This window comes from Mandrillus leucophaeus, unplaced genomic scaffold (assembly GCF_000951045.1).
Source record: "Mandrillus leucophaeus isolate KB7577 unplaced genomic scaffold, Mleu.le_1.0 Scaffold3, whole genome shotgun sequence".
In the NCBI taxonomy this organism is placed as follows: Eukaryota; Metazoa; Chordata; class Mammalia; order Primates; family Cercopithecidae; genus Mandrillus; species Mandrillus leucophaeus.
Window position 1 is genome coordinate 5,673,183 of NW_012103142.1, and position 21,683 is coordinate 5,694,865.

General features: G+C 40.5%; 1 protein-coding gene across 3 annotated transcripts in view; it reads right to left on the bottom strand.

Moving 5' to 3' along the window:
* The window catches only part of BTBD9 (BTB (POZ) domain containing 9), a 491,209-nt gene that overhangs the window by 103,532 nt on the left and 365,994 nt on the right, over window positions 1-21,683 (bottom strand). For all 3 annotated transcript variants that reach the window (XM_011986627.1, XM_011986629.1, XM_011986628.1), the window contains one exon: window positions 17,571-17,760. In XM_011986627.1, coding sequence (XP_011842017.1) covers window positions 17,571-17,760 — 190 coding nt within the window. The remainder of the gene's footprint in view (window positions 1-17,570; window positions 17,761-21,683) is intronic.

A 21,683-nucleotide genomic window follows, 5' to 3' on the forward strand; every position in this document is an offset into this window, starting at 1 on the left:
CCTCGGCCTCCCAAAGTGCTGGGATTACAGGCGTGAGCCACCGCGCCCGGCTCCCTTGGGTCAAGTTTTCACAAGGATTTGTGTCTATGGGAGAACTCATAATTTAGCTACATGCAGATCTTTGTATTCTCTTGACCTAGTGACAAAGGGAAAGAAAGGAAGGGCAAACAGGTGGGAAGGCTCAACTCTGAACATTACAGTCAGGAGGATGTTCCAGCAGGGATGAACAACTGGCAAAACTCTTCCTATTCAATCATGTAATCTCTCCATTTTTGTTCTTACCAAATCTCTTCTCTGGTCTCTCTTAACACAACCAGTACTATTTTCCCACACCTCATTCCCTTTCTTATCAGACTGACCTTTTCACCCAAATCAGATCTGGGTTTCAATCTTTGCTCCAGCTTTAAATCATCTTCTTTTCCCCACAGAGCACAATCTACAAAGTCTTGAGCTCTTGCTAGAAATGATTTTAAAACACTTGCCTATCCAATTCAGACCTCCTTCAGCCTTACCACCAGTGTGAGCTGCGACTCCTTCCTCCCTCAGGTTCTCGCTCCGCGAGCTACTACTGCCCTCCTCTCAGGGCATTCCCAAATCTGTTTATTCCGCTGGGTCATGGACAATGATATGCTGTCTGTCTTTCTATCTCCTTGTTCTGGAATTCCCTGTTAGTCCCTTCTCTAATGGACTTCTTTCATGAAATAGTTTGTGAAGGCTCTCACATGAAAACAACTACCCTCTAAAACACAAAAGAAAACTATAATAAGTTGCAAGTGCTACACAATTTAAACACTTAGAATAAGTACATTGTTCTGTTTGAAAGCTGAGGTGTGTGATAAATCATAATTCTTTATGTGGTACATGACTTACCATTAAAAAAGACAGCATTAATGAGAAAAATAATAGCAACATCTCCACCAGTATATAAAGGTGAAAATCCTAGCTACCAACTATAAATTCTTATAAACAAAAGATAATTAATCAATTTAATATGTAACTGTGTGATAAATCTTTTGAAGAATGGTGAGAAGCCAGAAAAATAAAGCAATATTTTATGTATTTTTTTGTAACAGCTAGAGGAAAAAATGGCTCATTAAGTTTTTCAGTGCAATTCTTTTGATCACTGGCCACTCAGTATAGTTTTCTTGATCCAGGTCTTCAAAGCTGGGATCACAAGTTTTAATTGAAACGTTTTCAGCTGAACATTAATAACGCTAGCTTTCCTAATTGCTGAACAGCTGTAATTAAACCAAACTGGTGTGGGTTTTAGGACCAGAGGCTAAATGGGCAGTTGCTTTTTTTTTTTCTTTCCCCTGAGATCACCTATACTGAACAGGAGGCCCAGGCAGAGGCTCTGCAAAGGGAAGGTCTGCAGGTCTCCCCACTGTTGCAGAAGATGTGAGGATGTTGTTTCTGTCTCATGAATACTCCCCAGAACTGCAGAGTAGCTTCCCCTCTTCCACATTTGTTTGGTTGAGGGAACATCAGACAGGAAAAGCATTCCCTCTTCGGAATGTATTCTGCAAGAATTGCCTTTCTAGAAATAACCCTCCCAGGTGCCGACATGAATATTCACCAGAGTGTACTGGGCACAGAGGCCAGTCTCCGTGCCATGTACACTAATCCTTCAAAATGTATTCCAGGCAAGCTACTAGGGTAAACTCCTCTACAGAAACCAGGCTTTCCGATGATAGACACTGGATGACTGAGAGAAGGAAATCTGAGTGATGGAAGCAGAGAAGAATAAATCACTCCTATCTAGCTAAGGCCCTGCTGCAGCTAGACCTTGCGACATTGACTCAAGCACAGCATGAGGCTTCATTAGAATATTGCACTCTGCAAATTCAACTGTTTCTTTTGTTCAGCCAGCTCACTCTTCCTCATCAAGAACAAACATTTATGCCTTATAATCCTATGCCTTATAATCCTATTTCTGGACCCCTTTTAACTTTCTTCTAATTTTGGCTGATAGGTCCTACATGGGCATCCCGAGAATACGGTCCTTGTGCCATGCAGGCATCCAATGCTCATGCAAGCACCCCCCGCCCCCCACTACCTCTCTGCATCACTGCCCTGACTCCCATTCAGGAAGGTATAGACAAAAAAGATCAGGAATTTTCACAAGCCAGGAAAGAAATCATGCCAAAGGTGGGTGAGATCTCAGATTTCTCAGGATCCTCCCACTCTGGCACTAGATCCCCAAGAGCCAGCATTGATAGTTCTGCAGTGGAGCAGAAGAGGACCCCAGCCTATCTGAGTCACACATGAGACTGTTTGGGTGTCAGGGGCTGGGAAATATCCCTGAGGTAACCTCCAAGAAGCTGGTGCTGGAACTGTGTGCAAAGGATACACAGGAGTAGCCTGGGGGAAACTGAGGAGCTTGGAGGCTCCTAGCAGCCAAAGGGAAGAGGTAGCATGAGCAGATAAGAGGAAACCAGTGAAGTTACTAGTTATTTCCTTAGCCTATTAGGACCACAAAGGGTTCCAAGGACTCTCCTTGAGCCTCTGATGGACAAGGCTCCTGTCCACTCCTTGGAATGTGTAATGAATGGCAGTGGCATCAGATAGGAGGCAGGAGTCCCAACTCTGCCTCTGTCTTGCTCCACAGCTGTATCCTCTCAGATTTACAATCTGGGAAGTGGGTGGCAGGGGGAGAGGGGAAAGGAGGGAGATGGATTTTAATGTATGTGATTTGTGATTCCTTTTTCAAGTCTGTTTTTCCCTTTTAATTACAAAGTGATATATGATAAATCTTTGGCAGTTTTATGAAGTATCCATTATCAAGAGGCATTATACAACTTGCAAAGAAATATAAACCAATATTTTAAAAAATATTCTTTAGCAGCAGAATCTCTTTTACAAACAACATCTTGGCAGAATCTCCGTATCTAAAACAGATAAAAGTAGAACTGCTCTTCTGAGGTCAGAGTTGGGGACTGAAGCCTCATCTGTCAGGACTTCCTATTGGCCCCTCCTTGTGGCAGCCCACAAGGCTCATTCAATAACAAAACACAGTAGGAAGAACCCAGTGGTCATGGTATTGTATCTTGTCCCCAAACTAAATGCTGATTTTTAATATTCCTACCTTTCAATAACAGGCTTATTATTATTCTTCACATTCTTTTGAAACCATGAGGGGCAAATGAACTTCCCCAACTCTTCACTTTTACCTGTATGGGCCAGAAATGTTAGTGAGGAAAGGAGCTGAATGGATTAGGCATTGGTAAGTCACGGCCTATGGATGCCTATTTTTGTAAATAAAGTTTTATTGGAACACAGCCATGCCCCTCAGCAGGGTTGAATAGTTGTACCACAGAGACTGTATGGCCTGCAAAACCTAAAATATCTACTACTTGTCCCTTTATGGAAAAACTTTACCAACCCCAGGCATAGACAGAAAACTAAAGCTGTTCTATTCCAGCAGTAAAGAGTTATGGCACCAAGGTAAGAAATAAAGATGCAGTTTAAGGTTGAGCTTAGCCTAGAAATGTCTAAAGTCTCTTTCTTCTGTTGTTTCAATAGATTTTAATGCAGTGAATTCTACATGGAACTTTTAGATTGTGCTGTAGTCACAATCTCATTTTTGTTACTGTGACAACTGCAGTGGCAATTCTTGGCTTGCCTTTCACCCTAAATTTCTGGTATTTCTCCTAAAAGAACTACAAAGAAAATGCGGGGTGATAGGCGGGGGGGAGGGGGAGGGGGGGAAGCAGCAGCAGCAGCTCCAATTAAAAATGAAAACCATTCCCATTCCCAAACCCTCCTTACTCCCTGAACTGATAAAGTACCCACAAGCTACATTCTCAAACTGATGAGACAGTCATTGACCACTACCCTCTAGATCCCTACTAAAGGGGATGGAAGCAGTAGGATAGGGTGAAGAAATTACAGAGACATTTAAAGTCAATAAACAATATGTTAAAAAAATAAAGTTTTATAGTCATTGATAAGGCAGTTAATATGACAGTAGTAAAATAATACTACATCAGTTATAGAGGAAGATGACACTACAGACTAAAACACACCAATTAACTACACAGTGCTGAGTTGTTTGTTGGTCACCAGAAGAAAATGGATTTGTACAGATCTATCCTGTTGCCAGCTCTGTCCATTGTGATTATAAAAAGCATTTTACAAGATAGCTAGCCAGGGCAGTCTCTGACCACAGAACAATAAAAACCTTATAGTACTTGGCATTTTAACAGAACTACTCATTTAGACTGTTTAATGAAACCAATTTTAAATGGATGACTCTGTTTAACACGTTCTTCCCAAATAGATGCAACTAATCTCCATGAATTTTCTGCTTGTCTCTGAGTCTAATGTATACAGCTAAAATCTCACTACAGTGAACACAATTGTGACAAAGCCATTTTCCTATTTTACTAGTAGGGCTATTATCAACAAGATATTATTTATCTGGTTACCACCAGTTCTCAAACAATTCTTTATAGATGATGGTTTATCTTTATAGATGATGGTTTATCTATTTCTAACAGGGTTACTATGAACTTTCTAATAAAAACAGTACTTGATTATATGTTCTTTATTATCTCTTAATCTCAGAGAGGAGATGAATACAGAAAGGTCAGATATCAGGAAAAGAAATGACAAGAGGTTTGTATTGAATATGAGGACAATTAAATGGTATATAATTGTCTAAAGGAATTACAGCTATCGTTCTAGATTCCAACCAACCCTTCTCACAAGGTTCTTGAGGTAAGTATATGCCAAGGAAAGTTCCAGCAAATGAGAAGCAAAGGGATACTTTATTGTTGGTACTTGTACAATTTTTGGCCCAAAACCCTAATGCAAAGGGTATAGGACATGGAGCACTCCCTGTTCCCAAGCTGCTTACGCCTGAACAGCTTCAAACCAAAGCAAGTCAGGAGGCCTTCTCTGTCCCTTTGTCAACATCCAAAGCTTATTCTTGGTTCTTACCACTATAATGTAAGGAAGAATCAACCCAGTACACTTTGTAGTACAGTAATGTCCTTTTATCCATGGGGGGCACATTCCAAGACCCCCAGTGGATGGCTGAATCCACAGATAGTATACAACCCTATATACTGTATACTATGGTTTTTGGATCTGATAACTGGATGGATATGCTGTACTTCTGTCCAGCTGCACATGTCAGACAAGGGGATGCTTCACATTCCAGTCAGGATGGAGCAGGTCAGTGTGAAATCTCATCACACAGTCACGCAATTCAAAAGTAAAGATAATGACATGCAATTTAAAACTTTTCAATTGTTTACTTCTGGAATTTTCCATATAATACTGTACACCACAGTTGACTGCAGGTAACTAAAACCACAGAAAGCACAAGCACAGATAAAAGGGGACGACCATGCCAGAGAATCAGAGTAAATATAAGGAGACCATTGCCCCCGCACTGCCTAGCACTGAGCTGCTGCTGAGCTGAGTTAGAAATTGGTTTCATTAAAGAGTCTTACCCTCACTGCCCTAGGAAAGAGAAACTAAGGGTATCCAAGGAGAGAAAAGGATGGATCTGCTTACCACTTTGTTGTAAAGAACAGAATAAAGGAGAAAAGTCAGGAGAGATGGAGGAGAGGGAAGTACAAAGCGGGAAGGCAGGGCCTCCTTCTAGGTTGTAGTGGTCCTAGCTCATGCCTCTTAGGGCCCAGAGGGAGACCAAAGACACAAGTGATTCCACTGAACTATTCTGAGCCTACTTTGAGTGCTGCAAACAAACTAATCTGATCATCTTCTTGACCACAATTTTAGGAAGGAGTGAAGACGGATATAGGGGAAGGCATGAAGAAATGGTGGAAGGAAAAGCAGAGTGTATTTGTACTTCTTCTCCCAAGATTTAAAATTGTCCTATTGCTATAATTACCCTCCCATGGACTGTACTTCTTGTTTCAAATGTCTCCAAAGTCAGAAATACTCATTATAATCCTACCAAAAACCCAACCACATTAACCGAGAAGTTAGAAAAGGAAAAGACTGGAGGTAGTATGACAGTCATTGCCTGTATCTTCTTTGAAAGTAAGGGGTCTTTTTTAAAAAAAAATCTATCACTTCATTCCAAGACAAACAGACTTGACTTCTTCAACTCCAGATCTTAAAGACTGAAAACACCATTTCTAGCGGGACTTTTGATATAATTAATCTGTCACTACAAAATAATATAGATATGCAGTGAAATTTCTGATATTGGAATTTTGTATGTAAATAAGAATAGTCAACTCTGCTTTGGTTGACCAAATACATCTGGTTAACAGACTCCATGTAAACTGACAATTTAGATAAGAGTTTGGATATGATAAACTATATTTTACTAAAGTAAAATGAAACCAAATAAAATTTCTTCTGATTTTGATTAATCAGGAGGTACTGGTGATCTTGCCCTGCCTCCCAAATTTCATCACGGCATGAATTATCACTATGCTGGCAAAGCACAGGAGATCAGTTACAGAAAGTCAGTATATTAAGTGTTTGCAACAGAAACTTGAAGTTTTTCCAAGAAGTAAGTGTCATGAATATGAAATCAAACATATATAATCAATGAAGCCTCTCATTTTGGGTCAGAATTGTGCAATAAGCAGACATAGGCTTTTATTTACAGAACTTTTTATTTTTTATTTTTTATTTTTTTGAGATGGAGTCTCACTCTGTCACCCAGGCTAGAGTGCAGTGGCGCGATCTCGGCTTACTGCAACCTCCGCCTCCTGTGCTCAAGCGATTCTCTTGCCTCAGCCTCCTGAGTAGCTGGGATTATAGGCACCCACCACTGCACCTGGCTAATTTTTGTATTTTTAGTAGAGACAAGGTTTCACCATGTTGGCCAGGCTGGTCTTGAACTCCTGACATCAGGCAATCCACCCACCTTGCCCTTCCAAAGTGCTGGGATTACAGGCGTGAGCCACTACACCCGGCCAGCTACAGAACATTTCTGAAGCTGAGAATAACAGAAAATATTATTATTATAGTACTGTTTTAGATCTATCCAGAAGCTGTGGACTCTAAGGGAAGCTTTTAAAAATAAATGAGAAAAAGCCCCCACTGAATTATATACTTTAAATGGGTGAATTATATGGCATGTGAATTATATTTCAATAAAGTAGTTTTAAAAAACAAACAGAACACATGAAATATGGAGATGTGTTAAAATTCCAAAGCACATGTGAAATGTCAAGCGGGAGGCAGTGTTCTATGGCAGAGCTGTTGGCGAGATAAGCCAACCCCCTTACCATGACCCTCGGTTTCTTAGCCAACCTTGCTAGGGCTGACCGTATAACATAGTTCTACCTAATAATTCTAAGTGAAAGTTGGCTGGGTAGAGCTTCAAATAAAGCTTTGGATTTTCCTAACAAAAAAGGAACAAACTTGGCTGGTAGGCTTTTATCCTTGTATCCTTTTGTCCTTCTTTTTCCTGCCTAAACACAGACATGGTAGCTAAAACTTTCGTCCCTATCTTGTTTCTCTGGGGCAAAATACACATGGAAAAGACCAAGAAAATTGTAGAGATCACTGAATTGCAGAACCAATACGGGCAGACATGCCCCTGTGGACTTTCTGTTATGTGACACAAAAACAAACAAAACAAAAAATAAAACTGAAAAAAAAAATGTCTTTCTCAGTGAGATTATTTGTTATTTGCGGCCAAATGCAAGTTCCTTTGGAGCAAATGACCACTAGTAAAACAAATGTAAAATCTTAGTTGCAACATATAATGGAAGTTTCTATAATTTATGACCACAGAAAGCAAGGGTGGATTGAACCATAAGATGTGATGGCTCCTCTCACTTTTGTTAAGGCTATAGGAGGTTCTGCAGGATCATGAAACAAATTAGAATCTTTGGAGCTGGAGTTTTACCATGGGTTGTGCTGTCCTACTCCTGATGGAGAGAAAGGGATGAAACTCAAACTATGGTTTAATGTCTTCATCTTGTAAATGTAGACAGTGAGAGCAGCTAAAGCTCCAGAACCACTGTAAGACATGGCAACTAAAAGAACCATTAGCCATTTCTAAACATTAAACTGTACAGAAGGTCTAAAGACTCTTGGCTGGTGTTTGGTTACAGTAAAAGAATAATGTGGCAAGGCAGGTAATATCAAAACCATTGAGGGATATGGTTTCAGGCATAGTAAGGTAAAAGGAAGAAAGAAGATCCTGACCATTAAGTCTTAAGCGCAGCAAGGAAAGTAAATCCAGGGAGAAGTAAAAGCATACACTGCATTTATCTATGTAACCGATCCCCCTTATACTGAATCTGATACATTGCTGAAAGAGGCAATGCAGCAGGAAAATAATGATTCCTCAGCTAGAACTAAGACCCTGAGTGTCCAGGAAAGTTGCTGAAAGGAGTCCTTGACGGGCACCAACCAGCCTGTCATCATAATCATCTTTCCTAGAAGAAGAATGTGGAAATGGAGGTGGACAGAGAGGAGAGGCAAGAAGAGGAGGTGGAAGAGTTTTTCTTGGTCTCAGTGCTTCTGCTTGTTCTTAAGTAGATGTACAAGTATGTGTTGGTCAAGTGCCTCTGTGGTTACCAATGTACAAAGGGCTAAGCTTTTTAAAAAGAGAGATACGCTGACATCAGGTGCTATCAAGATGTACCAAAAGTATCTGAACAAAGTGACAAAATTGGGCTCCTGGGAGAAGAGTCTCTGATGTAAGCGTACTTGGGGAAAGAATATGAAGATTTTCAAAGGTAGATTACTGCTTTGAATTAATTCAAGAATTAACCTTAAATGACTGTGACCCTTCATCAGTTTTTGCAGAATAGCTTTATTCATTTAATACTCAAAAGCTATATTAAAGCGACTTGATGTATTAAATGTGTAGAAATTTCAGTTTGCTCAAAGTCCTACGCTTCTGTTAGCCCTCATGAGAATAGCTGCATTTCTGTGATCCCGTGTGGCCTATCCTGGGGCAGCAGCATGTAAAACATCTGCCACAGAAGGAGGAGGCTAATGCTTTCTACTCATTTCGTTTTCCAAGGTGAATAATTCTGGTTTTTAAAATGATTGCTGAAATCACTACTGGTGAAGTATTTGTTTTAAAGAGTTCTTAACAATTCTAGGTAATTATTAAACATGAGTGTGCATGAAATAATGGGTCAGATGGGGCCAAAATCCTCTGTAAAAATGTCTTCTAGATGGGTTAAAATCTTGGAAAGCTAAAAGGATTCTTTCATATATCCAGCTATATCTTATGATGACTACTTGCCAAGTTCTCCAATCACTCAACAGAAGTAAATGGTTGACATGTGAGGTAAATCACACACATGAACACACAAACACATATATATATATATAGGCATTTAACTTTTCCTGCTTTTCCAAAGAACATCTGAATTCTAGTGCCCCTCCTGTATTTTTAACACACAACTTAGTTGCCATAGCAATACTTTCTGGTCTTGAAATACCTCTAGGATGAAACTGGCTGAGGCATATTTACCATGCCCCCAAAGTATCCTGCTATCTGTTTCCAGGATTCAGGATTTCTGGCCCTCTAAGCATTCACACAATTCAGACTTCAGCACCTACTGGGAACCATAGATAAAATTATTTGCTCTATGATTTTTCTGGGAACCAGAGCTCTGAGGTCTGAGGGTGATAAAAGAAGACTTTACTGTGATGCAGATAGGCTCAGAGAGAAACAACACTTAGTAATAAATCATGGATCAGCGAGACAAGGAAGAATTCCTTGGTTCAGGGCTGTGACAGACGATATTCAACATGACTGATATGAAGCAAATTTTGTAAAATATCTTTCCAATTTTGACTAGAATGATAGGCAATCTTAATCCAAGCCAGAAGAGTCATATATTTAGATGTTTGCTGTATTCTTGAGACTATAAAAAGGAAATTTCTAGCTCTCTAGGTTGCAAAGAAGGCTGTCTTAATGTAAATAGATGTACTGCTTGCCTGTGCAGTACTCAGACAGAATGAAATGGAAGCGGCATGGAACAAGTGAGGCATTCTTACCTGTGCTAATATCATCACCTGTGCTAATGTCAGAGCCTAACTCCAAAGCTCAATCTCAGTCATTTGCTGGATATGCCAGATCTTTAGCAGTTTCCTCACATACACTTAGATGAGACACACTGAGCAAATATGATGTCCAATTTAGTTGATAGATAGAACTCCCTTTAGTTGCACTAGCATCTATGTTGTCAGTTTAGTCAATGAGTGTTTATTGAGTACTCACAGCACAGAGAACCATACTATGCATTTGGAAACTGCTGCAAAGACTCAAGCCCATCACAATATTGAAAAAATCACTATCTTCAACATGAGATTATCCGTGGTCCTACTAGAGATTGAGTGCAGCACAGATGTAGAAAGTACTCAAATAATTACAAAACATTATTTGACTCATTAGCCCCAATTCCTCTACCCACCCTTATCGACTAAGCCTTCATTTGGCTATTAAGCAGGAAAAAAATGGCATTTTTTGCAGTTCCTCTCCTTTTTCTTTTCTGTGCTTATCCTTCTGGAGGGAAGTGGATGAGCAACAGTTAGGCAGGGTGGTAAGCAGCAGGAAGAAGAAAAAATAGCAGTCTAAAGGAGGTCACGGTAATTTACAAACTGAATAGATAATCTAGAGTTGGTTGTAGCCACACAATAGTGAAAGGACAATTGAACTCGGCATGGGCTTGACAGTTCACAGAGAAAGTAAAATATACCAGATGAATCAGGACCACAGTGGCATATGTCTTTTTTTTTTTTTTTTTTTTTTTTTAAGGATCAATTTGCTATTACTTCTTTTTATCTACTTAATAACTACAAGGCATAAACTGATTTGTGGTTCAGACATTATGTGCCAGATTAACTTTTTAAAGTGGTAGAATTGTTTTTTCCTTCTGCAAAACAAAAAGAGCTTCACCCCGCAGGCTAAAGAGATTATGAATACCCAGCAAGAACCTACTTTGGGCTAGACATCTTTTGTCCTAACATACTGCATTTATATAACATTTTCAAATTGAAGAACTCAAAATATTTTTGTGTCATTAACTTCTTAATACTCATAATACCCAGAGAGACAATGGGTCTATTTAGCTGCATCTATCTACACAGTCTTATCTTTTGACAGCCTACGTACTTACTATTAGGTTTGTTATTTAAAAGATTTGGGGTATTTCACTTACACTATTGCACATATCAATTGCAAAAACATCATTTAAGTCAATGTAAAAATTGTTAATTTAATTGACTGTCTTATAATTAGGGTTTCAACAAACTGCTGTCATTAGCTGGAAAAGACTAAAAGATGATAGGTATACTTAATGCATAGCATATTTGAGTTATCATACTAGCCTGAAAATACGAAAAAGGATATCACAATTAGCAAGGAGAAAGATAGTAAGTCCTAAACTAAGGCGACAGAGGGACTATAAACTAAGACATTAGGTGGGTTTGGTTAGTTATTATGACTCGACTCTGGTCTTTTTATGTGGTCAAGCCTCTGAAGATTTCCTGTTATTTAAATTTTAATGTTTTTAAAATGACATGAAGATGATATAATTACTACTCAATTATCCGCTTTTCAGACACATTTCAGGTAATTTCTCTCTCTTTTCTTGGAAATAAAATGAGTAACTTTTGCTGTGCTTGTAAACCCAGCAACACCAAGGACAAACCCCTTTATTTCCCAGTTGTGCTACGTTGGGAATGAGAAAGAAATTCAAGAGATGAGAGAGCTTCCTGTGAAATGGTAAAAGTTAGGGCACCTCCTGCTGCTTCTTTTCTAGGAGCAGATTGGGTCAAGGAAGGTCAGGAGCAGAGAAGGTGGCTTTATGAGGGCCTCCCCATCCCTGCCCTTCCTCTGCTCTGATGGCGCTGAAGAAACACTGAAACGGGGGTGGTGGCGGGGGCGTGGGATGGAAACATCTCAGGCTGTCACTTCTCAAAGCTATCACCCGGCTGGCCGTGCTCTTCCCTCCCTCCTGCTCCAGCCACACTGGCCTCCTAGCTGCTCCTGTGGCCTGCCAGGCAAGCTCCACTCCAGGGCTTGGCACTGCCTGTGATGCTCATCCCGAGAGGGCTTACTCTCCCCATCCTTGGAGATCTGCTCACACTTCACCCTTCTCAGTGAGGCCTTCCTGACCACCCAATCTAAAACTGGACTGCGTCTCCAACCTGGTTTTTCCTCCCGATTTCCCCACGGCACTTCTAAATATCAGTCATCTTACAAATAGCATTTGTTTATTATCTCCCCTCAACCCCACTAGAATGTCAGTTCCATGGGGCCACCAATGTTTATTTTGTTTATTCAGTGCTGTATCCCCAGTGCCTACAATAGTGCCTAGCACATAGTAAGAGGCTTAGTAATTTTTGTTGGATGAATCAATGAAAATGCGGGTATAGCGAGAGAGTCAGAGATCATGTGTGGAGTCCACCCTCTCTAGTATACCACAGGATATTGGTATCTGACTCACTAAGAGGATTAGACAGCCACTGACCATGCTTAGTTAAGTCCAAACATTTTCTGTCAAGAAAGAAGGCTCTACTTGCCTACCCAACTACAGAGTAAACTCTCAGAAAAGGAAGAAATGGCTCCTGGGGATGAAAACAGCCAAACAAAAGAAATCCTTATTCACAAAGCAATTACGTCCTTCACTTAGCAATAGCAAATGCAGTGACTAAGATAATTCATGTTTGGCCAGGTGCAGGGGCTCACGCCTGTAATCCCAGCACTTTGGGAGCCTAAGTCAGTAGAATCACTTGAGCCCAGGAATTCGAGACCAGCCTAGGCAACAAAGCAAAACCCTGTCTCTACAAAAAAAAATTTATAAACCAGTCAGGTGTGGAGGTGCATGCCTGTGGTCCCAGCTGCTCAAGAGGCTGAAGTGGGAGGATTGCTTGAGCCCAGGAGGTCAAGGCTGCAGTGAGCCATGATCACACCATCATGTTTGAGACCGTTGCCTTTGTAGTCACCAAATATAAAGGAACCTGAATATTTAAAACCAATATATCATTGATAGTACCCTACCTCAGCTATGGTAAGACAGGGTTTCCAGGATTTCCAGATCTCCTCCCTCCTAGATAGGGAAACTGTTAAGTCACTGGGCTCTGTAATACTCTCCCTCTGGTGTTGATTCAGAATCACTGGGTTTCTTCAGATACAATGTCTAGGAAAGCAAGTCAGCCATCACAAGCAATAGAAGCTGGGGTCAAATGTCACTGACTAATCAACCTGTCATTGGTCAATTACTTATCCCTATGAAGGGGTACCACTCATCTAGTTTCCTGTCAATAAATGTCTATCTGGCCACATCAACTGTCGCTAACTGCAGCCTGCCAAGATCTCCAGCATTGTCCACAAGCATTGGTGGCTAATAAATCTCTCTCCTTTTCCTCTTAATAATGTCACAGAAGAGGCAAATGCAGTTCCTGACAACATAACGTTAGTTTCACAGAGACGTGTCTCTTTGAAGGCTCAGCCAGTTATACAGAGCTTCAATTACATGGATTTTTTTTACTGGGGGAAAAAAAAAAAGCGGGCTTAAGGAAGTTGGAGGCTTCATACTGTGCTGAGATACACAATTCTGCCTTTGGTGTGTTCATGCTCATCATCCCCGCTTTGAGTCAGGAAAAGAAAAATTGTTTGGGAGAACCACTTTCAATCCACATTAAAAAAAAAAAAAAACCAAATGGGCACTATTCTCTCTTGCCTTAGACCCCAGTGACAGCCTTTTCTGGAGTCAGATTCAACATCTCTGATTCTTTGGGTAGAGCTAGAGGCCAAGGTGGCCTTGCCACATGAAGAGCCTGTTTGTCTCTCTGAGTTGTCACCCGGATAACAACCTCATGCAGCCCACACTAGATTTTAGATTCTAGATTTCCCACTGTACCCCCCACAGCTTCCCCTTCTTTCTTGATAAGACTACCTCATCAGTACACTGAATCTTTCAAGGGAAGCATATTCTGAGTTGCCACAGGCTTTTATGTATCAGGTATGGCTGGGAGGAGGCAGCAAGTGAACATTTATATTACAAACGCTCCAACAGAAATTGTATACAAAATATATGTGATTACTGAAGAGGGATCTATCAATAAGTTCAGGAGATAATGGATGGTTAGCAAAGAATTCCCAAAGGAGTGGAGCCTAAAGGGGGGAATAAAAAAGAGCCAGGGAAAAAAGGAGGTAATGAGAAGGTAGTGAGAGATGCAAACAATGACGTCAGCACGGTCAAAGAACTGGAGGTAAGAGGGTAAGAGAGGGCAGGACCCACGTGCAATGCTTTTAATCACTGGATAGGCTGTGACAGAGTCCAGAGTAGCACAGGGTTGGGGAGGGCGGGAGGGGGTGCAGATGCAGGACACAAGCCTGTACAGACAGACGTAAGTCAGATAGTTCTTAAAATGCCTCAGTCTGAACTTTCTCCTAAAGGCAAGTATTAACCATGAATCCTCTGAGAGAAGGATGTGTGGGAGGGATGGCTGTGGGTGGGGAAGTGGGGGGCCCAGTGGAGGTCTGGAAGATTGGGTAGAAAAGTGAAACAAATATTGTGCAACTATGGTGACGTGGTGGGACACAGAAGAGGGGAAGGATTTGTGTGTTTAGGCCATACTGACAGAACTTTATGGCTGACTGGATGAGAGAGGAGGGTGAAGGAGAGGAAGGAAATCAGGAAGATTCCCAAGTTTTTGGCTCAAGTAAGGGACAAATGGATGGTGCCACTGAATGAGATGGGGAATCATGACATAACGTGACTTGACCAGGGAGGGAAGGATAATGGAATTCCATTTTAGACATCTTGGTTTGAGATGTGCATAGAACACTGTTAGATGGTGGCGGTGGTGGAGAGGGAAGTGTGGGGAACCAGGTAAGCAAATGGAAAATGGAGAACATTAAAAGAGAGTGGGCAGAGCTACTAAACTTCCCGTTTGCTTCAATCTTCATTGGCAAGGAGACTGGTCTTCAAATTAGAAATGTCAGAACAAACATAATAAAGAGAAAATTGAAGTCCCAAATAGGTGAAGTGAAAGAGAGTATCTAGTCAATTTAAATGATTTCAAGTCTCCTGACTCAGATGAGTTACACCCCGAGCCTGCTGAAAGAAATTGCAGATGTAATCTCAGAGACACGATTGGTAATCTTCAAGAAATTGTGGAGGCTATCAGGAGTGCCAGAAGACAAAAGAAAGACAACTGTTTTCCAGATTTTTTAAGTAAAAAGGGATAGATTGTAATGGAAAATATAGAGGTAAGTTTCACATCATCTTTAACAAAAATTCTAGAATAGCTTATTAAATAGATGGTTTACGAGTACTTTAGTTAATGCATACAGATGAGAGAAAGGAAGGTGGGGTGTTATTTGCTATTCGACGGAAGTTTATTTGTACATGTAGCTGATGTGGCTTGTCTCTTTCCCTTCCTAAGCACAAAGTAAGCTGATCTGGCCTGTGGTACAAATTCGAGGCTTCTCTATCTGTGATTTGTTGCCTATGCTGCTCAGCCTGTAATGTGGCCCTTTATAAAAAAGGGTCAACAATTTTAATGAAGAATCCACAGTCTGAATTCTCCAAGAAACCCAGCATCAACTCCTTAGGGTGCCCTGGGGAACCAGCAAGCAGCATCAACTTCTGTGGCTATTAGCCTAAACATCAATAAACCTTTGCTTATTAGAATATTAGCACCTTATTTTTTGTGCTATTTCTTTCTTTATATATACTGACTTTAAAATGAGAACAGGAAACAACAAAGTAAATGTGGTGGAACATTATGGGGGAAAGGCAGTCATGTCTTGCCAACACCTTTACTCCAGGAGGGCTAAGATATACATATACATATACGCATACATACACATATACATATACATATACACACATACATAAATATATAAACATTATATGTTTTCATTAGCCCTTCGGAGACCTTCTTAGAATGTTAAAGAAAAGAAAAGAAGAGAAAAGAAAAAGCAGCTTAAGACCCAATGGCAATCTTGAACTAAAAGTATAGTCATGCACTGCATAATGAGATGTTTCAGTCAAGGACAAACTTCATTTATGATTGTCTCATAAGATATAATGCAGCTGAAAAATTCTTATCGCCTAGTGACACCATAATGTCGTAGCACTATTACTTTATTTAAAAAATTCAGTGTTGGCTGGGCGCCGTGGCTCATGCCTGTAATCCCAGCACTTTGGGAGGCCGAGGCAGGCCGATCACTTGAGGTCAGGAGTTTGAGATCAGCCTGGCCAACATGATGAAACCCCGTTTCTACTAAAAATACAAAAATTAGCCAGCTGTGGTGACAGGCACCTATAATCCCAGCTACTTGGGAGGCTGAGGCAAGAGAATGGCTTGAACCTGGGAGGCAGAGGTTGCAGTGAGCCAAGATCACACCATTGCACTCCAGCCTGGGTGACAAGAGTGAGACTCCATCTAAAAAAAAAATATATATATATACACACACACACATACACACACACACACACACACACACACACACACACACACACAGAGTAGCCTAAGTGTACAATGTTTTCAAGTCTACAGTACAGTAATGTCCTAGGCCTTCATATTCACCCATCACTCACCAACTGACTCACCCAGAGCAACTTCTTGTCCTGCAAGCTCCATTCATGGTAAGTGCCCTACACAGGTGTACCATTTTTTATCTTCTTTTTTTTTTTTTTTTCAATTGAGATGAGATCTTGTAATGTTGCCCAGGCTGGTCTCAAATTCGTGAGCTTTCAAGCGATCCACCCACCTCTGCCTCCCAAAGTGCTGAGATTATAGGCATGAGGCACCATGCCCAGCCACCATTTTTTATCTTGCATATTTTTATTGTACCTTTCCTATGTTTAGACATGTTCAGATACACAAATACTTACCACTGTGTTAAAATTGCCCATAGTCTTCAGTACAGTCACATGCTGTACAGATTTGTAGCCTAGGAGCAACAGGACATATCATCTAGTCTAGATATGTGGTAGGCTATATACCATCTAGGTTTGCATGAGGACACTCTATGATGTTTCCACAGTGACAAAATTGGCTGACAGTGCATTTCTTACAATGTATCTCTGCCATTAAGCAATGCATGACTGTATATCCTCTGAGGGATATCACCAGTCTCACGTTTAAAAATTATATAATCCTATAAAGCAGGCAAGGTTAAAGCTCCCTTCTTAAAACAAAAAGGAACAACAAAAAGCCCAAGCGCAAAGATCACTAAGATTGTTCAGAACCAGATCTCGAATTCAGATCTGTTTGGTTCATATGTAATTCATTAAAGTTGAAAATGATTTTTTCATTCTATATAACTATCTTGACATTCTCCTGTAAGTCTCTAACCAATACAAATTGAGACTGGAAAAGGACATAAGTCACCCAGGGAGAAGCCTCTTGTCTAGTTCCTCCGTGAGTCTAACTTCAGTGTACTGCCCCAGCGGAAAATCCAAACAAGCATCCCCATATCTTGTTGTTGTCCCTTCCTTCGGCTCCCACTCCTTTCTTGATATGTAGAGCAAAGAACAGTACAATGTCTTCACTGAAGTTATTAGGATTATCATTTTACCAAAATACGATCTATATGTGTATCTTCCATTTTAAAACTTATGAATGAGGAGGAATCTTCTTACCGTATTGACCCAATCATGTATGGCTGTGCTAGTTGAACCACAATCGCACCACTTCCTAGCTGGTGACATGTGTAGCCAGAATCCCAATCATAATTCTTAGTGTCCCCATTCAGCAAGGCATTTCGGCTCCGACTGACTCCTTCAATCACGCTGGCACAATCAGCAATTGTTGCAACGTTCTCCATGGGAACTGTGAATCCAAAAACAAGACTTGGCATCAGGATAAGAGAAGCCAAATATATCTCGATAGTGTGCTCAGAACAAAATTAATTAATTGCTATCTCAAATCAATGATAAAAGAAAAATTAGAACATTTGGATTATATTCAGATATTAATACATTTTCCATGCCTAGTAGCTTTAAAAAAAAAAAGTTAAGCCCAGTGGGCATGGTGGCTCACACCTGTAATCCCAGCACTTTGGGAGGCTGAGGTGGGCAGATCACTTGAGGTCAAGAGTTTGAGACCAGCCAACATAGTGCAAACCCATCTCTACTAAAATAAAAAAAATCAGCCAGGCGTGGTGGCATGTGCCTATAGTCCCAGCTACTTGGGAGGCTGAGGCAGGAGAATCGCTTGAACCTAGGAGGCAGAGGTTGCAGTGAGCCGAGATCGCGTCACTGCACTCCAGCCTGGGCGACAGAGCGAGACTCGTCTCCAAAAAAAGAAAAAAAGAAAAAGCAAGGCATAGAAAAACACAGGCTATGTATTCATTTATACAAAGTTTTCAACAAAGTCAAAACTAAAACATACTTTGTTTAGCGCTATATACATAAATGCAAAACTAAAAACGGCATCTAGGAAATTAATACAGAAAATTAAAAATAGCAGCCGGGCGCGGCGGCTCACGCCTGTAATCCCAGCACTTTGGGAGGCCGAGGCAGGCGAATCACGAGGTCAAGAGATCGAGACCATACTGGCCAACATGGTGAATCCCCGTATCTACTAAAAATACAAAAATTAGCTGGGCGTGGCAGCACGCGCCTGTAGTCCCAGCTACTCGGGAGGCTGAGGCAGGAGAATTACTTGAACCCGGCTGGGAGGCAGAGGTTGCAGTAAGCAGAGATCGTGCCATTGCACTCCAGCCTGGCAACAGAGTGAGACTCGGTCTCAAAAAAAACAAAAGAACAAAAGAAAAAAAGAAAATTAAAAATAGCTTGGGAAGAGGGAAGGGGAAATTTTGGAAGGTTCCCCCTCCCACCCCGCACCAAAAGGTCTAAATATTAATTGGGTCAGGCACAGTGGCTCATGCCTATAATCCCAGCACTTTGGGAGGCTCAGGAGGGCAGACTGCTTGAGTTCAGGAGTTCAAGACTAGCCAGGACAATGTGGTGAAATCCCATTTCTGCCAAAAATACAAAGAATTAGCCAGGCGTGGTGGTGCATGTCTGAGGTCCCAGCAACTCGGCCTACTGAGGTGGGAGGGTTGCTTGGGCCTGGGAGGGAATGGTTGCAGTGAGCTGAGATCACGCCACTGTACTACAGTCTTAATAACACAGTGAGACTCCCTCAAAAAAAAAAAAAAGCAAAAACATTTTAATTGATTTTATGTCTAATAAATACTGGTTTTATTCTATATCTTAAGCTAGCTAGTAGGTACATAGGTATTTGTTTTATTAGTAGTTTCTAAGCTGCAGATATTTTATCTATTATTCTGAAAGTCTGTTTAAAGAAACATGTTAAATTCAGAATTTTGAAACTCACATAATAGGAAAGCAATGCAGGACCTGGTACCAAACCCATTTCAGAATATACAGTTGCCCTCAGCCATGATTCATTTCTTTTTTTGTCTACTATTCTGTGCGTTGCAACATATATGCTCTTCCCATTGTTCATGAACTGCTGCATCTTAAAAACCCAGCTGTTCTGGTTTTGAGTCTCTCTCTCTCTATAACTCAAGTCTACATCAACCTGCTCATTTATAAAAGTCAAGAACTTCCTCAAAATGATGGATGCTCACTATGATGTAAATTCTCTAAACACTGAGAAGAGAATAAAAGGTAAGGGCCTTTTAAGTCCCCTGGGACCTTTTCTGTGCATTTAAAATAAAAACCTATAATTTTCTTCAGACATTTAAGCTATTTAACCAAAACCTACTTACATTCAAGGTTTGTAGCTTACATCAGATAATTTAAAAGTAGACTGGAAAAGAAAAAAGTAATTTTACATATATCTTCTATGCAACTCATTTATTTTCCAAAGTTGGACATGTTTGTACTTAAGCCCTCATCTCGTATGCCTTCACTAATTGCTTTGCTCTCTGTAGCTGAGTAAAGCCACCCACAGAGAAGAAAGGAAGGGAGAGGAGGGAGAGAGGATGAATTTTTCTGGTGATGAATTCCTGGATTATGAAGCTTAATTCCAAAGCAACAAGCAAAAACACTGGTGAAATTACCTGTAAGGACAGTTTCCTGGCAGAGAAGGAGCTCAGAGAGAAGCTCCCTGTGACTTGGGAAAGAAACAGAAGTGGACTACATTTAGAAGGTAAGTTATGGTACTTCTATCTCCTGGAAAAAGGGCAGTATTTGATTTCGAAGACAGAACGAAAGGAAGTGGTATAAGATGTACAGTAAATTGGGCGGAGACATAACACTGTAGACAGGTTATGCTGCAGCAACCTACAGGCCCCTACTCTCTCAGTGGCTTAACACAGCACACATTTATTTCTTCACTCACCCTATGTATTCTACAACGATCAGCCAGGAGGCTCTGCTCATTGTATCACTCTGGAATCCCAGTGACAGAGGCTTCATATTGACATGTGCTTCCCAAATCACAGCCACAGTGGGAAGAGAGTAAGCTGGGCACAGGCTCTTAAAACTCTTCCCCAAAAGTCATACATGTCACTTTGCACATATTTCATTGTCTAAGACAAGTCACATGGCCTTACCTAACTTCAAAGGGGAGTAGAAAGCACAACCCTGCTGTGTGCCTGGGAAAAGCTCCAGGGAGAAAAAATGGAGTATTTGGTGAACGACATTTAATGTCTACCACAAACATTAAGCCTGGATGAAAGAGCATTCAATGGACAGGTACATCTGGTCATCTGTTTCAAGTACATAAAGTATTTCAGTGTATGAATATTCTAAGAGTTATATATCTATTCTTTTGCTGAGGGACATTTAGATTGTTACCATTGTTTTCTTTGCCATTACAAAGATGTCTTCTTATATTCCGGGTAAGAGTTTCTTAAAGGAACACTTAAGATTTCTATGTATGTGGAAGTGGAATTAGACTCATGACTATGAGTTAACTTCAACTTGCCTAGATATTGCCAAATTATTCACCAAAGTGGTTGTAAAACTTTATACTCTCTCCTTGAAGAGGCCCTTCACATCCCTTGTAAGTTGGATTCCTAGGTATTTTATTCTCTTTGAAGCAATTGTGAATGGGAGTTCACTCACGATTTGGCTCTCTATTATTGGTGCATAGGAATGCTTGTGATTTTTGCACACTGATTTTGTATCCTGAGACTTTGCTGAAGTTGCTTATAAGTTTAAGGAGATTTTGGGCTGAGATGACAGGGTTTTCTAAATATACAATCATGTCATCTGCAAACAGAGACAATTTGACTTTGACTTCCTCTCTTCTTATGAATACTCTTTATTTCCTTCTCTTGCCTGACTGCCCTGGCCAGAACTTCCAACACTATGTTGAATACGAGTGGTAAGAGGGCATTCTTGTCTTGTGCTGGTTTTCAAAGGGAATGTTTCCAGCTTTTGCCCATTCAGTATGATATTGGCTGTGGGTTTGTCATAAATAGCTCTTATTATTTTGAGATATGTTCCATCAATAACTAGTTTACCGAGAGTTTTTAGCATGAAGGGGTGTTGAATTTTATCCAAAGCCTTTTCTGTATCTACTGAGATAATCATATGGTTTTGTCATCGGCTCTGTTTCTGTGATGGATTACGCTTATTGATTTGCATATGTTGAATCAGCCTTGCATCCCGGGGATGAAGTCGACTTGATCGTGGTAGATAAGCTTTTTGATGTGCTGCTGGATTTGGTTTGCCAGTATTTTATTGAGGATTTTTGTGTAGATGTTCATCAGGAATATTGGCCTGAAATTTACTTTTTTCTTTCTTTTTTTTTTTTTTTTGAGATGAAGTTTC